Here is a 17,107-nt window from a genome sequence, read left to right on the forward strand (position 1 = left end):
CCGTATCTCCCCCACCTTATACTTACAGTGTTGGCTTTTTGGATTATATTGTAAAATCTGACACTGATCTTTTAAAATTTCATCATGTTGCATTAAACTCGTTCCTTAGGCCAGTTGAGATCACTTGATGTCTGTCATTCAGTGTATTTACTGTCTGTTTGTTAGAAGCTTGGGGGCTTGTAACAAACTTGACAGGCCTCTGTTTCTCCATCTAATTCCACCGGCAACTTCCATCCATTGATTGGAATTCTTTGGTTTAAATTATCCTTCCTTCATCATGTTCACAAGAATATTGTGAGAGACGTTGATGGTTGCCTTACCAAAGTTCAAATACATGATGTCTGCATTTGGGGATACAGGGTGGTTTTTATGTAGAGGCAGAATTTATCATTCATATTAGAGATGCCTACTTCTATGGTTAAAGAGATTTTAAGATGTGTATTGACATTCGCTGATTGCAGATTACAATAGCTGTTTATCATCAGAGACTTCACTCTCTGGGTTATTCTTTTTTTTTTTTTTTTTTTTTGCTGTACGTGGGCCTCTCACTGTTGTGGCCTCTCCCATTGCGGAGCACAGGCTCCGGACGCGCAGGTTCAGCAGCCATGGCTCACAGGCCCAGCCGCTCCGCGGCATGTGGGATCTTCCCGGACCGGGGCACGAACCCGTGTCCCCTGCATCGGCAGGCGGAGTCTCAACCACTGCGCCACCAGGGAAGCCCTCTCTGGGTTATTCTTAACTCACGTAATTTTTTAAAAATGCATTGATCTCTCTCTCAGTTCTCTGTTTTGCCTTGAGACGTAGCTGCTGTGTGTCCCTGGAAGGTGTGAGGGCCTATAAAAAAAAAAAAAAGCAGGTGAAATAGCCCTTACATTTTATATCCCTAGAATGTTCTCTTGACAGTCACATCTTTTTTTTTTTTTTTTTTTTTAGTCACATCTTGATTATAATAAAGAAGTTTCATGCCCCAAGTGTGTTCATCCATCTTGATGTGACCTTCCATCCAGTTGGGCTGATCTCAGTTCTGGCTCCCTCCCTCCCTCCTTCCTTCCTTCCCTCCCTCCCTCCTTCCTTCCTTCCTTCCTTCCTTCCTTCCTTCCTTCCTTCCTTTCCTCCTTCCCTCCTTCCCTCCCTCCCTCCCTCCCTCCCTCCCTCCTTCCTTCCTTCCTTCCCTCCCTCCCTCCCTCCCTCCTTCCTTCCTTCCTTCCTTCCTTCCCTCCTTCCCTCCTTCCCTCCCTCCCTCCCTCCCTCCCTCCTTCCTTCCTTCCTTCCTTCCTTCCTTTCCTCCTTCCCTCCTTCCCTCCCTCCCTCCCTCCCTCCCTCCCTCCCTCCTTCTTTCCTTCCTTCCCTCCTTCCTTCCCTCCCGAGATTGATACCGCCCCCTCTGCGTGCTAGTCTGTGTGATCCCAGGCACAGCTGCATGGCTTCTATGTCTGACTGTTCTCTGCACCACCTTGGGAGGAGGTGCTGTTAGCTCCATTTTACAGAAGAGGAAACACGTGGCCAGCGAGGATGAATGGTCTCTCCCCCGCAATCCGCCACCATTACAATATGCATGTGACAAAAGTATGAAAAATGTGTCTCTAAGATTCATTGGGCTGCGGATTTCTGCTGATACTGGGAAACTGATGTTCATGAATATGCAGCCTGCCTGATGGAGTCATTCTCTCGTGTACCCATTGGTACACTCAGTACACTGAGTCCCTCCTCCGTGCCGGCGCTGGGCCTCCAGTGACAGGGGAGGCGGGGTGTGGCCCTGCTCTTGCAGAGCTGGTTTTCCTGAGGGGAGCGTTGCCAGAATCCCACCCCTTTGTAATGAGAGCTTTAAGAGACATTTACATTTTCTTGCTCTTTCCTTTTCTCGAAAGGTCTACATCCGGATAAAAGACAATGAGTGGAACGTCTATCGGCGGTACACGGAGTTCAGGAGTTTGCACCACAAGTTACAGGACAAGTACCCTCAAGTGAGGGCCTATAACTTCCCACCCAAAAAGGCCATTGGAAACAAGGTAGGTACCGTCACTGCCCGGGGCCAGGCAACTCTCCAACTGGTGCCTCTGTCTTCTCCTTCCATTGGTGATTTAAACGTATGTGCTCCTTTATTTAACTCAAAAAGTTGGCTAATATGAGAAAAAATAGGAATGAAGAAAACAGTTACCCATCATTCCGCCCGCCTAAAGACAATCGCATTATGTTTCGTCTGTGTCCGTCCTCTCATTTCTCTAAGGCAGGGGCTGTTCTGTTAAAGGGCCAGAGAGTAAATATTCTGGCTTTGCGCACCGTACCATCAGCCAAAACTACCCAGCTCCGCCCTCGCGGCAGCAGCTGCAGACAGCATGGGTGCACGTGGGTGCGTCTGTGTGCCAGTGAAACTTTACTTTTAAGAAGAGGTGGCAGCTGGACCTGGCCCGTGGGGCATAGTTTGCCAGCTCCTATTCTGGACCAAAAAAAAAAAGTTTTCTAGTTTTTATCCATGGTTGTCATGATATTTACTTGGACTTAAGAATATGGAGTTATTTCCCAGGCAGGGCTTTCTCAGAGGAGCTCCTTTTATTATTACTGCCTCATGAAGTTTAGTCATTGATAATGACCTAATTTGTTTCTATGTATTCTCCAAGTACCCTGGAGAAAGGAGGCGCTTGCCCCGCGCATGCTTGCTGGTCGATTAGCGTTCATTCATTCATCCAGCCGGCATTTATCGAGCACCAGTTAAGTGTCACAGCGCAAGGGGCACCGAAGATGACAGCCGAGCCAGGCGTCGGGCCCCATTGTGTTGTCTGCCTCAGCCGGTCTGCATCGTTCTGTCCTCCATCACGTTTGCAGCCGTTCTCCATCCTGGCTGTGCTTTGGATCACTTGGGAAGCTTTAAAACCTCTGAGACCTGCCCACCCCCCAGCCCCATCCCGAGTTCATTGGTCTGGAGTGAGGCCTGGGCGCTGAGGGATTTAAAAGCTCTCCAGGTGGCTCCTGGATGCGGCCAAGCCGGAGAACCCCTGGCTTCCTGTCAAGTAGGAGACAGAGACATTTCATCAATTGCAGTGTATTAACTAGCTCGGCGGGGCAGTCGAATCAGAGGAGGTAACGTGGACCCTTCTCAGGGCCTGGGAGGAAACGGGCCTTGGATAGGAGGCATTCCTTTCCTCCTGTGGTTCTCAGAGTGTGGCTCCTGGTCAGCAGCGTGGGCCTCACCTGGAGCTTGTTAGCAATACAGATTCTCAGGCTCCATCCTGCACCTGCTGGAATACAGGCTCTGGGGCTGGGGCCCAGCAGGGTGGGTTAACAAGCTCTCCGGGTGGTGCTGAAGCACAGGAAGTGTGGGGACCAAGCACCATCACATTGACAAAGCTTGTGCAGATTCCATTAGCCGTGAATTTCCTAGTTTGTCTCTGGAGGAGGCGCCCTGCCTAGGATTTCCTACAGTCTTTATCATAGAAAACCCAGAGCAAGAGTTTCCATAACCCACTCCCCACACTTGGGAATTCCAGAGAGAAAACTGTTATTGACCGTTACGTTTACATCTTCAGCGATTTCTGTGTTTAAACCAGATTAGAAACCTGATCACATCAGGGTGTGCTGGAGCATAATTTAAACAGTTATGAAGCAGGTTTATCTCAGGCCCAGAATAAACCTGTTGTTCTTTTTTTTTTTTCTGTTGAAGGAAAGTAGAGTTGAGCCCATAAAAACGGAAGACTTAGAAATTCTATACTTGTTCATAGCAAGGAGTACAATAATTCTTAATGAAAAGAGGTGGGGGGACTATATACTGATTTAATCTCATGACTTGCAGGCTCATACAAATCTTGGGACCCATCCAGAATGTCTTAAAATGTCACAGAACAAAATTCTACATAACCAGCATATTATCCCTGTAAGATGTTCTCATTTGCAGAGAGCATTACACGGAAGCAGCCCTTCCACGATACCTGCAGGGAATGCGGTATTGCTGAGGGAATTATACAAGGCTGAACTGGGGACATGTCTGTCTTTCACTGTGTTTTCACTTCCTATGGCTGCTGTAACAAATTCCCACACATCTAGTGGACTAAAGCAGTTCAGGTTTATTATCTAAAACTAGTCTCTCTGGGCTCCAGTTAAGGCACGGGCAGGGCTGCGCTCCTTCTGGAGGCTCCAGAGGAGTCTTGCCTTTTGCAACTTCTAGAGGCCCTTGGCTTGTGGCCCCCTTTGTCTTCAAAGCCGCAATCACATCACTCTAGTCTCTGCTTCTGTCTAGATAGTAGTCACATCTCCTTCTCTGACTCCTCTTCCTCTAATAAGGACCTTTGTGACCACAGTGCCCTCCCAGCCCCCTGCCCCCGATAATCTACGATCATCTCCTACCTCACGTTCTGCAAAGTCCCTTTTGCCATGTAAGGTAAGATGCTCTCAGGCTCTGGGATTAGGATGTGGACGCCTTTGGGACCCACACTTGCTGAATGATTTCTCTGCAGCCCAAAGGGACGCCCTCCCCACTCCATGTCTCCTCAAGCCTTATAGTTAGGCAACACTTACAAGGCAGAGTTGCCAAGAACAACACCAGTCCTAAGTACATTGGTGTTCGAGGCTCGGGTCTAGTGAGAGGAAGCGTAGGCCTGAGGGGTAGGAGGGGCTTTCCGGAGTTCCGTGACTTAGAAAGAGTGTGAAGCAGTCCTGTCTCTGCTGTGCCGGGAGCAGGGACCACGAGGGAGTTTCCCCTCTGAGGTGAGTCACCTGCAGCCCTGCCCCCCGCCCTCCCGTCCCTGTCAATCTGGAACTGACCTACAGCAGCAGTGGCCTTTTCGCCTGTGAAATCTGTATCAATAGGGCACCCAGGACAGCCCTATTTGCAAATAAATGAGCTTGGCATTAAGGTACCATCTTGGTGGGTCTGGCGCAGTGATGACCGGCTCGTACACAGGCACTGGCTGGTTCTTAACTAGGTCTTTGGTCCTGCCCCGCATGGTCAGGGGTGGATCTGACAGTTTCCTCTCTTACTCAGGAATCTGACAGCTCAGAGCTGTCCTGGGGTCTCAGCCTCTTTTCTCGTCTGTGCGACCCTTTAGCTTTTAATTGGCTGGTCAGGGTCCGACTGTAGTTTGATTCCCTCCACTCGCCCACACCCCATCCCCCACCAGAGTACACTTGGGCTGATGCCAGGACAGATCTCAGGATCTGATTTCCAAGGGCAGAATGAGTCAGGATCCAGGACTTGAGTGCCCGAGAGAGGCCGACGACGAACTCTTCTTTAGAGACCAAGCTTGCGCGGCCACAACTGGGTCTGACTGCTCAGTGTACCTGCTTTGGTACCCTGAGGGCAAATTTTCTAGAGAGCTTTGATTCTAAATTGACCCAGAAAAATGTACTACATCAAAATCTTTTCTTTGATTGGATCACTTCACCAGTGAAACGCTTGCCCACTTGGACCATTAAGGCACGTTGACACAACATCCTTGGGTGGATTGAGTTCCATGCACCTTGTTGCTCTAAGCCTTGGACCCATTAAATGACTGACTCTGGAATCCACAGTCCTGGACTGTATTCAAGGACATATTAAACATAGTGTAGCCTTTTAAAATTCATCAGATGAGTATCTTTCTAGCCTGAATTTCTAGATATTTCCCCAGCTTTAGAAGTAAAATGTGATCTTAACCCCAGTTTGAACTTTTAAAAAATGGATTAAATTTACACATTTTATAGTTTCTGGCTGCGAAATTTGTCTTCGCCAAATCATTTCTTTTACCTCCATATGCCACGTATGTGTTTAGTTATAAATGGGCAGGGTGCCCAGAGCACTTGCTAAAGATATTTCCATTCTTGCCCTGCCTACAGTCCCTTTCCCTCACTGTAGCCAGAGTGAGGTTTGTATAACGTCAGTCAGATTGTATCACTGTTGATTAAAACCCACCAGCGGCACCAGTTAAATTCAGGACTCTTTGCTGTGGCCTGTGAGGTGTCCCCCAGTAGGTCCCCCACTTCCTCCCCTACCTTATCTCGTGCCCCCCTCCTCTCCCACTACAGACCCAGCCACTCTGACCTCCTAAGACTTCCATGGCATTCTCTGGCCTTTGCACCTGCTGTTCCCTCTGCCTGGAACGGCTTTTCCCCATCTCTGCAGCTCCTCCAACTTGTGAGGTCTCAGGTCAATTCCACTCCTCAGAGAGAAGCCTTTCCCAGCACCTTTGTCAATGCCACTCTCTAGCCCGTTACTCTGTTTTCATTTTCTTCCAGCCTCTCCTGGCACATACCATGAGTGGAAATGATTTCTTTGTGTACTTGAGTAGCGTCCATCTCTCTGCCCTGGAATGGAACCTCAGGAAACAGGGCCTGGGTCTGTTTCTGTTCACTGCTCTCTCCAGCTCCTAGTATAGAATCTGACACACCAGAGACACTCGTGGCCTGAATGAATGAATAAATGAACAGAAATTAAATGGAAGTTTCCCTTTTATTTTCTTCTTTACTTCACTGGGTCTTGGCACAAATTCAAAAAAAATCTGAATTCCAAAAGTGAGTAGAATAACTTTCAGGGTATCTTTGGAGGTTGTTCCCACTCCACTTTTGGCTGAATATTTCTTGCAGAATGAGCAAGAGCCTGGCAAGCCTTTGCAGACAGGAGAGTGGGCTGCCTAGCAACCTGAGGATGTGGACTGGAGCTCGCTGTCCGAAAGGATTTCGCTGGCGTGAGGGCTTAGGTGGAGGATGTGTTTTTGATGTTGCTACTAAAAGTCTACATTATTGCTCAGTGAGCAAATGAGAATTGAGGGACTATCGTTCCTTCCTAGGATAATGGAGTCGGTCTCTGAAAGTTCATTTGGCACTAAGGCAAGGCAAATCACTTTCCCCCGGGCTGCAGATAATTCAACTTGTTGGAGAAATTATGCGTTAAAATTCTCATTAAAAACACATACGCCAGTGTGCGGTGGAGGAATCGAGGGGCACTCGCTGAGCTATGGAAAGCGCCTTTGCAGCTCCCGAGAGGCATAGATTGCAATGCAGCCCCAGGGATGATGGCAGGACCCCAGCCAGCAGTGGGAATGAGCAGGCATCTGGAGGAATGCGGAGGCTGATGAATTCTTCCACTTGGCAAACATGTTACAAGTGCAGGGGTGTTCTGCTAGGTGTGGGGAGTCGAAGATGATTTAAAGTATGGTCTCTGCCTTCACAAACTTCAGGTTCTTGTAGGGAGAAAAAGTAGTGAATCCTGTGGGCTGGCGGAGGGTTCCAGTGCACTTGGAGAAGAGCAAGGAGGGGAAGCAGAGCTTGCTTGCAGCAGGAGGGAAAATGCTCGAAGGGCCAGCAGGGGTCCCGGTGCTGAATCTCACATGAGGGAGCAGGTGGGGACGCAGGCAGTTCAGGGGACGTCCTTCCCATCCTTGTGCCCATTTCCTCCGTGCATCTGCATTAGGCTCCTATGGCTGCCTTAACAAATACCACAGACCTGGTGGCTTAGAGCAACACACATGTATTGTCTTGTAGTTCAGGAGGTCCGAAGTCTGACACAGGTCTCACTGGGCTAAAGTCAAGGTGTTGGCCAGGTCGGTTCCTTCTGGGGGCTCCAGGGAAGAATCTGTTTCCTGGCCTTTTTGCAGCTTCTAGAGGCTTCCTGCATTCCTTGGCTTGTGGCCCCTTCTGCCGTCTTCCACGCTGCATCTCTCTGACCATTCTTCCATAGTCACATCTTCCATATCTTCAACCTTTCCTGACCACAGCAGGGAAAGGTTCTCCACTTTTGAGATTAGATGTGGTCCAGCCAGATAACCCAGGATCATCTCCCCATCTCAAGGTCCCTAGTCACACCTTGCAAAGTCTCTTTTGCCATGTAAGATAATGTAGTCACAGGTCCTGGAGATTAGGGTGAGAACATCTCTGGGGGAGGCATTATTTTGCCTACGTCGTGCCTCTTTCCTTGCCTGGAGTAAAAGAACATTACTAGTACCTCACTTTACAACTGGGGAAATGGAGACACAGAGAGGTAAAGTGACTTGTCCAAGGTCATCTCGCTCGGCAATGTCAAGGCTGATGTGTGTGCCCAGGCAGACAGTCTGCAGAGCCCTAAGCCTTCACCCTCTCACCACAGATCTGCTGCAGAGGACCCTGGAGGGTGGGTGAGTAGATTATTTAGCCATTGCCTGGTTGGTAGATATTTACATTGATTCCATAATTCAGTTTCTTAACCTCGTTGGTGTAGAAATCAGGGAGCAGGTGACACCGGGGCCCCCGGTTGCCTCTCCCTTCTGCTGAACCATCCAGGCCTCACTTAGGGACCATTTTTAGAGCCAGGAGCTGCTGCCTTCATAGTTGACCCTAAGTGTATGGAGAGTCAGTCATTCATTCCTTTGTGTATGTATTCATTCTGCAGGACTTTGCCAACCCTGAGAGTTAAAAAAAAAAAAAAAAGATTCTTGCTGGTTCACTAGCTGTGTGGCCTTGGGCAAGTTATCTGACCTCTCTGTGCCGCACTTTCCCTTCTGTGTAATGGATGGTCATGGCACTTCCCTCCTAGTGATGTTATGAGGATTTAAGGTGGTAACGTTTCTAAAGTGCTCACAACTGTGCTTGCGTGTGATAAGTACTACGTATGGGCTTGTTAAAGGGGCACACGGTCTGGTTGTGAGATGGAGCAAGCAGACACATAAGCGCGTACATACTGTAGAGGATGCTGGGACTCTGAGCCTGAGCAGTGGACGAGCCTGACATAGGTGGTCCGTCCAGAACCTCCACACCGTGTGTTTCTGTGTACAGTAATGCCAGCCATCCTGTGCCCGGCTTGTCATATATACTGGAAGCTCTGTATTCATTTTCTCATCGTGCAGTTGTTGCTAAGCCCTGTAGAAAAATGTCTTCTAGGTGAGGAAACCGGGCTCGGATGCTGTAAACACACCGCCCAAGGTCCTGTGGCTCCTGTTAGGGATTGAGTCAGACTCATTCTAATGGCACTGTGCCTCCTGGTCCAGAAGCCTCTAAACCCACACCCAAATCCAGGAGCTGGTACTGCAGGAAGTCACTGTTACCAGAGGTTTCTCTGTGGAGATACCACATCTCACGGGATTCTGCCAGAAACAGCCTCATGTGGAAGAAGATCCAGAAGACAGTGCAGATACCGGCACCCAACTGGAACGGAGACACAAGGAGCTCAGACACCATCCCCTGAAGCTGAAGTTTTTCCAAGAGAAGTTTAGGAGAGAAAAGAAACTCCAGCCGAATGAAGCCATAAACGCAAGGTTGTTTCTTATTTGACACTCTGCCAACCACCGTGTAAATAGTCCCAGTACTTAATGTATTAAACAAGAAGAAAAAAGAAATTGGGCTCATTATACATCACACATTTGTGTTTCTCTTTAATACAGTAAAGGCCTCTTAAGATGTTCCAGGAGAGCAGTTGCCGAAGTCATCTTGCCAGAAAAATTGTCTCAGGAGAGAGACAGGGCTGAGCCCTAGACCTGGACTATGTATAAGTGTACATATGCAGATATGGATATATATTTAATGAGCGGGGAATTCTTGGGAGGACTTTTCTATAACATCAAATTAAAATCCAATTTTAAAAATCAAGGTCAGGGCTTCCCTAGCGGCGCAGTGGTTAAGAATCTGCCTGCCAATGCAGGGGACACGGGTTCGAACCCTGGTCCGGGAAGATCCCACATGCCGCGGAGCAACTAATCATTACCCTGCACCACAACTACTGAGCCTGCACTCTAGAGCCCGCGAGCCACAACTACTGAGCCCGCATGACACACTACTGAAGCCCACGCGCCTAGAGCCCGTGCTCTGCAACAAAGACAAGACACCGCAATGAGATGCCCGCACAACTGCAACAAAGAGTAGCCCCCACTCGCCACAACTAGAGAAAGCCCGCGCGCAGCAACAAAGACCCAATGCAGCCAAAAATAGATAAATAAAATAAATTTATTTTAAACAAAATCAAGGTCATCTTATAAACGAATAATCCAGAGCCAGAAGCTAGAGGTGTATTTGCTGCTCTGGACCCATCCCCCGTGTTTTCTGCATGTAGCATATGCGGAGTTTGATTCCAAGAGAATCATCTTGGCAGTCTCAGGTCACAGACCTGGCAGGTCCCACCTCCTCCAGGAAGCCTTACCTGAACTCAGAGTGTTAGCTGTCCTTCCTCTGGGTTCCTTTCCCATGCTGCCTCTGGGCTGCCTGATGCACAGCCCTTTCCCCCACCCCCCACCCCCATTAGCCATGGAATTAGCAGAAACCAGGCCTGATGAGTCTTTGTCTCCTCAACATCTCTACCTGAGAAGTCTAAGGGTTCTTGTCAGAAAGGCCCTTAAAATAAAACAAATAAATGGAAGCTTCGTTAATTTCCAGATAAACATTCTTTCACTCTTTCATTTCACAAATCTTTATTGCGTATCTATGGTACACCAAGTCTTATGGCTCCTGAGATGAATGAGATGTGTTTCTTGCCCTCAGGGAGCTCACAGTTTCGTAGGGCAATTGGTAGAACACCCCGTCCCCAGTAAGTGCTATGGGGAAGGTTAAATCCAGGGTTTTGTGGGCGCCAAGGGGAGAGTATATCATCTAGGATGCTTTTCCCTGCAAGTGATAAAAACCAAAATCAAACTATTTTTAGTTTAAAAAGAGGTCTCATTGGCTTCCGTGACTGAGAAGTTGAGGTCTGACTTCAGGAATGGCTGGATTCGGGAGCTCAGGGACATCATCAGAGGTCAGTATTTTGGCCAGTCATTTTCTCTTTTGCTGTCTTGCTTCTTATCTGTCTGCCTATCTCTTTCTCTTGCTTCTTATCTGTCTGCCTATCTGTTTCTCTCTCCATTTGCTTTTTTTCTGAGTTGGCTGCATTTTCAGGCAGGCTCCCCTCTCATGGCAAAGGTAGTCACACACCTCTAGGCTTTCTCTCCATCACCTTAGCAGCTCAGGCAGAAAGAGTAAATCTCTTTTCAGTGTTCTGGTCTCAACACTGATGCTCATTGGCCCAGTGAGTGCCACTGGGGACTCACTGAGTCCTGTGCCTATTCCAGGGTCAATTATAATGACTGTGATTGGCCAGGTCATGTGCTCAGCCTTGAGTCAAGGAGTGGAATCAATCCCATCCCAACCCCATGATCTGAGAGTGGGAAAAGGTTGATCTCCCAGGGGAAGATTATAGCACTGCCAGCAGGAGAAAAGGGCATGGGTGGTGTGTGTAGGCAAAACAGCAAGGGGGGGCCAGCCTGGGGGAGAAGGGAAAGAGGGAGATCAGAGAAGTTGCAGAACAGAGCCTTGAAGGAAGAGCCTTGAAGGATGAGCAGGATCCAGCTGTTGAGTGAGATGGGGAATTCCAGGCAAAGGAAACGGCACTTTGGGAGGTGGAGTTCGCGGAGCAGCTTGGCTTCTCAGGCTTCTTGGGAAGCAGTGTGGAGGATGAATAGCAGGAGACACTGGCCCAGAGAACTGCACAGAGGTCTACAGACTTATTGAGAGGAGCATCATGCATTCACTCATTCATTCAACAGCTCTTTCTTGAGCACCTACTATGTGCCAGCCACTGAGGCCAAACAGTTAAGAGCCCTGCTTGCATAGGGCTTAACAATTCGGGGGGTGGGGAGAAGGGGATGAAGAGGGAAGACAGATGACGTACACTTAAACAAACATACAGATAATTTCTGATGATCTCTGAATAACATACTCAGTAGAAGAGATTTAACACTAGAACTGTCCTGGAACGGTTACCCAGGTCATAGGAGATATTAAGTTATGAACTGAACAGTATGGAATTTCTTTGGCCTGCAACTAAAAAACAAACAAACAAATAAAATTTTTTGCCCACTGCTGCCAACCACAGTAAAATTACTCAGCTCCCTTTGAAAGACAAGGGTAAAAATAGAGAGGTAGTAGGTTTTCAGCTAGCAATGGACTGTCATTTGGGCTTGACCTTCTGCTGCTTGATGTTCAAAGCAGCTCAGTGCACTGGGTAATGGATCCGTAGTTCGTTTTAGACAGGTGCATAAATCTTTGGGGGAAGCTAGAAAAATGAGCCAGCCAGGCAGCCCTGGCATTCTGCTTAATCCTCATTTCCGCCTTTTATCCTCTCCCCTCGTCCTCTGTTGATTCCGCCCTCTTACAGTGGGGAATCCCCACGGAAAGTGCAGACTGGAGTTTCACACAGGCATTCTTCAAACTAGAGCATCAAATAAGGAATGGTTCTGCTGTCTGGGGCCTTTCCCTCAGTAATACCATTAGTGTTCAGGCAGGTCTGGAGAGCTGTAAATCATGTCTTTCACCATTGCTTCGGGGGCTGTTGCAGATGCCTCAAATGCATTGATTTTGGAAATAATTGGGCATAACTGTTTTTCCCTTTTCCCTTGGATTAGGCGTCACTGCTGTGCACCAGATGACCGATGGTGTGCCAGTAAAGCCGGTAACCAAGCAGGGCAAAAGATGGCTGCATCTTTTCAGATTCTCAAACAAAGTGGGAAATTATTGCCTCCCAGCGATCCCCCGAGTCTGTGTTTAGTCCACTTTGCGTGGCACTGGTCAGCACCATGGAGAGTTCCACCGTGGTTGTCATTTGTCTGATGATTTCCCTCTCTGGATGGGTATGTGAATCATTGGGTTTAAACAGATTCAGATGCTCAGACCTACTGAATTAGAATCTCTAAGGGTGAAGCCCTAGAATCTGTATTTTTGAAAAATCCTTGGAAAGTGCTGACACAGCTGGTCTGCAGATCAGTGATGGGGGTACCACTGGCCAGAGGCCCAGGAATAGGAAATAAGTTGCTCGAGGTAACATGACGACGTATTCAGAGAGCCAGGACTGGAACTTCCGATGAGTCCATTTCCCCTCTGTGGCTTCAGCAGGCTCGCTTATTCTCAACCTTGTGTCTCTGTGCCAGGGTTTCCAGCCAATATCTGGCTTGAGATTAACGATATCAAATAGGACCTCAAAGGATGGTTTCAAATTCTGTCTCATATCTATTTTTTCTAAAGATCTTGCCACTTAAAGTGTGATTTTTGCACCATCGACATCACCTCACCTGGGAGCCTGTTAAAAATGTGGAAACCCAGCCCCCCCTCCCAGGTCCAATTGACTCAGAATCTGCATGTTTAACAGGCTTGCCAGGTGAGCTGATACACACCAAAGTTCGAGAAGCAATGTTCCAGGGTTTTTGCTGTTCACTGTCTGACCTGGATGCTTCCAGCAGGGCTCTTCACCACTCCTTCCTTTTCCCCTCCAGGGGGAAGATCTCTGCTCAAGCTGTCAGGTGGGCAGGCTCTGAGCCACACCTGTCAGCGGGCAGAGTCACCGTGTGTTAAGCTGGTGCATCAGGTTGTACCTGTGTCCAGCCCCAACCTCCCTGGTTGAAACAGGAAGCTCCCTAGAAGCAGGCCGGCTCAGTCCCTTGCTGCTTTTCCTTCTTCGTATGTGATATTCATTCGTATGCATTAAGTAATTGTGTTTAAGTCAGTAGGGAAAGACGTGGTCCCTGCCCTTGTGGAACTTTTAGTTTAGCAGAGGCAGACGTTAACAAACAAACCTATAAAGAGAGATACTTTCAAGTGCTTTTAATGAGCTTTTATGTAGGAACAGTGCAGAGAGCTATAACAGAGAAGATCTGATTTAGTCAAGGGGTCCGGGTAGGAACATTTAAAGTGAAATAAAGGGGGCCGTGTAGCAGTTAGCTAGGAAACAACCCAGAAAGCCCACTCCAGGCAGAGGCAGCGGCAGACGCAGGCCTGCAGGCAGCTCTATCCTGGGGACTGGGTCAGAGTCGCTTCTCTTCTAAGCTCATTTGGCTTTTTCCTCTCTTTGGGCTGGACAGATTTTAGTTCTTGGTGAAAACTTAGGGTCTCTGTTGTCTCCAGGCTCAGGACTGCCTCACCCGGGCTGAAAATATGTTCCATATAGACATGCAAGGTTTGCAACCAAGGCCTCAAGCTCGAAATCAAGTCCGGCTCAGCCTTTGAGCCTTTATCTCCCTTGGGTCTCTGGGGTGGTGGGAGTGAGAGGAGCTTGGGTCTCTGGGGTGGTGGAGGAGAGCATGGGTCTGGGGTCCCCTGAGTTTGGACTTGAGTCTGAACCCTGATATACTGGTGTAAACCAGCACATCACCTCGCTGTGCCTTGGTGTCCTCAAGTACTGGCATCTCCCTCCTGAGGTTGCTGCCAGGGTTAAGGGAGGTAACAGGACAGGCTTAGAACACGCCTGGCCCACAGTGAGCTCAGAAACTGCTGGTGGTGGTTGGTACTAGGCCGTCTCCTGGGTCCCCTGGCCACACTGCCCTCTTAATGCCATTCCCCTGTACCCCCCCTCCCCCGCACAGTGGGCAGGGCACCATTCCCAGCCCCATTTTACAGAGGGGAAACCGGCTCAGAGTGGCCTGCTCGAGGGCTCAGCCTGATTTAGCCCAGGAGTTCCTATCCTAGTGTCTGAGGATACAATCCAGGTGATCAGTGAACAAGGATCACACTCCATTTTCACCACTGTCTCACTGACATGTGAACTTAGGCCACAAGCTGTACCAGTGGTTGTGGCATCTGCGACTCTGTCCCCAATAGAAATCAGTTACGTGGATTTCCCTCTCGTGACAGTTGCTGCAGAGGGCTCACCATCCTAAAGCTCGTTAGCACTTTGAAGGCGGTGATTAGACCTGCCATTAGATCTTGTTATCAGTGCCCCAGCAGAGAAACACTTGCACTGGTTTATCACGGTTGTGATAGCTGTGCTTAAAATATAAAAGCCGAGCTTTTCTGTCTAATTCTATGTATCTTGTTTCGGGAATTTAAAAACACGTTTCTGACAAAGGGACGGCGGGCTTCACCAAGGCCATACAGAGAGCCCTGCCAGCGCCCCTCCCTCGCGTCCCCAGGGCCCTGGCGGAGGGCTACCACCCACCTCGGCTGTTTCCAGCTGCCTTGCTCTTTCCAGGCTCTTCTCCCTATTCCTTCCCCTCCAAGTTCCTTTTTTGTACAAGCAGGTGCTGGATAAATAATTAATAGGGTGGGAAAACTTGTTGGAAATAGTACAGCTCATGTTTATTTTTAAGCACCTGAGATATAGAGCTCTGGTCTAGTGCAGTCTAGGTGGGGAAAACGTCTTTGGCTAAAAAGAGGTGCTGTGAGGTTGACGAGGGCTGCCGTGAGCAGGAGACAGAGGATTTTTGGATGAGCCTGGGCGCTGGGAGGCTTGAGGGCTTGGGTGGGAAGCCCAGGGAAGGAGAGTTCTGTGACCTGAACAGTGAGTGGAGGATGTCAGGGGAGAGCCACAGTTTCAATGAGGACCTGAGCAAAAACCCTTCCAGACTGGCAAAGGCGTGAGAGGAATTTGATTTACGTGATTGAAAAGAGCAGGAATGGATTGCAGCTTCAGACATAGCTGGTCCAGGGCTCACAGGATCCCATCAGAACCTTGTCTCTCCCTCCCCCTTTCCCTCCTTCCCTCCCTCCTGTGCTTTCTCTGTGCTGGCTTCGTTCTCAGACAAGCTTTCTCCAAGATGGACTCTCTGGCAGTTCTAGGCTTATATCACCCCGACAGCAACCCCAGAAGGAAGAGTTTCTTTTCTGGTAGTTCCAGTAGAAATCCTGGAATTAGGCTTCATTTATCTGCCTGGACGTTGTGCTCTTTCTTTTTTTTTTTTTTTAACAGCTTTAATCTACTTTTTTATCTACAGATTTGCCTGTTCTGGAAATGTTATGTGAATGGAGTCACATACGATGTGGTCTTTTGTGACTTCACAGAAGCATGTTTTCAGGGTTCTTCTGTGCTGTGATATGTACCAGCACTTCATTCCTTATTGCCAAGTACTGTTCCATTGTGTGGATACAGCACATTGTGTTTATCCATGCGTCATTGTGTTTATCCATCCCTATCTTCCTTCTAATTATCACCAATTTTGCATTCATTTCTCTGACTAGAGCGTGAAGACCACGTCTATTGTGCTTATCAGTCACTGGGGATAATTATCATACTGAACCCATAGGTTATTGTGAAAATTAAATGGTCCAACAAAGAAGATAGTAATGATGGTAACACGTAGCCCCACTGAGTGCTTGCTTCGTGCCAGGCACTGCAACTACTACTCTTATCCCTCTTTCAGAGATTATAAAACGGAAGTAACTTTTCCAAGGCCACAGATCTAGGGAGCAGTAGAGCTGGGCTTCAAACCCGGGTGGTCAGACCCCCCATCTCAGGTTCTTCACCACCAATTCGAAGCACTAACACAGGGCCTGGCACAGAGCTAGCCCTCAATACGGGTCGGCTGCTGTGTGTAGTCAGAGAAGGAGAATCTTTACTACTGCGCAGAGTCGCTGATGTTTGTGCACTGGCCCCATTGTCCCAGGGCTGGACCCTCAGTGACCAGGGTAGCAAGGAGCCCTCTACCTCATCCCTTCCTCCACACGTATTAGTGGGGGCAGAGCCAGCTGCTGTGGCGAATTTAAACCCCAGACTCTCAGTTTGTTCCTTCTTGACGTTATTGTCCCACGTTTGTGGTCAGAAGTGGCTTGTGCCTGGGCCCAAGTTCTTTCCATCCTGAGCCTTCATTATGCCCTGGGGCAGGGCTCAGCAAACTTCTTCAGTAAAGAGCTTTGACAGTAAATATTTTCGCCTTTGTAGACCCGATGGTCTGAGCAGCAACTACTCAGTCCTGTTGTTGTAGCATGAAAGCAGCTACAGACAGTGCAGAAACAAACCGGTGGACTGTGTTCCAATAACCTTTATCCACAGAAACAGGCAGCGGGCCGGATTTGGCCCATGAGCTCTCCTTTGCTGACCCTTAGGGCCTTGGAACACTTCACCAGGGGTAGAGAAGGGAGGAGAGAGTGTGAAAAAGACACATCCACTTGTGCCCTGGCCCAAGAGTGGAGCATTGCTTCTCCTTACATTTGATTGGCAGGAGCTAGTCCCTCGGCCTCACGTAGATGCAGAAGGGGCTGGGGAGCGGAGCCTCTGGCTGGGTCACTGCTTTCCAGAAACAAGTCTCCCTCTTGGAGGAGGAGCATGCATTTGGGGGTCAGCCAGCTGGAGTCTCTACCCCATGCCCCTGAGGCACCTCCCCATGCTGCAGTGAGTAAACTGGGAACGTCATGGGCCCCCAGTTTGAGATACATTTGCCTGTTTATTAAGTAGACAGGCCAGGGTTGGACTTCTGGTTCCTATTGTCCAATGGATGTT

At 48.8% G+C, this 17,107-nt stretch overlaps 1 protein-coding gene across 1 annotated transcript in view; it reads left to right on the forward strand.

Annotated features, from left to right (window-relative positions):
• SNX29 (sorting nexin 29) overlaps positions 1 to 17,107 on the forward strand; it is a 551,607-nt gene that overhangs the window by 459,225 nt on the left and 75,275 nt on the right. The window contains exon 19 of the mRNA XM_079945062.1: positions 1,869 to 2,009. Coding sequence (XP_079801188.1) covers positions 1,869 to 2,009 — 141 coding nt within the window. The remainder of the gene's footprint in view (positions 1 to 1,868; positions 2,010 to 17,107) is intronic.

The sequence above is a fragment of the Stenella coeruleoalba genome (assembly GCF_951394435.1).
Source record: "Stenella coeruleoalba genome assembly, chromosome: 15".
Lineage (NCBI taxonomy): Eukaryota > Metazoa > Chordata > Mammalia > Artiodactyla > Delphinidae > Stenella > Stenella coeruleoalba.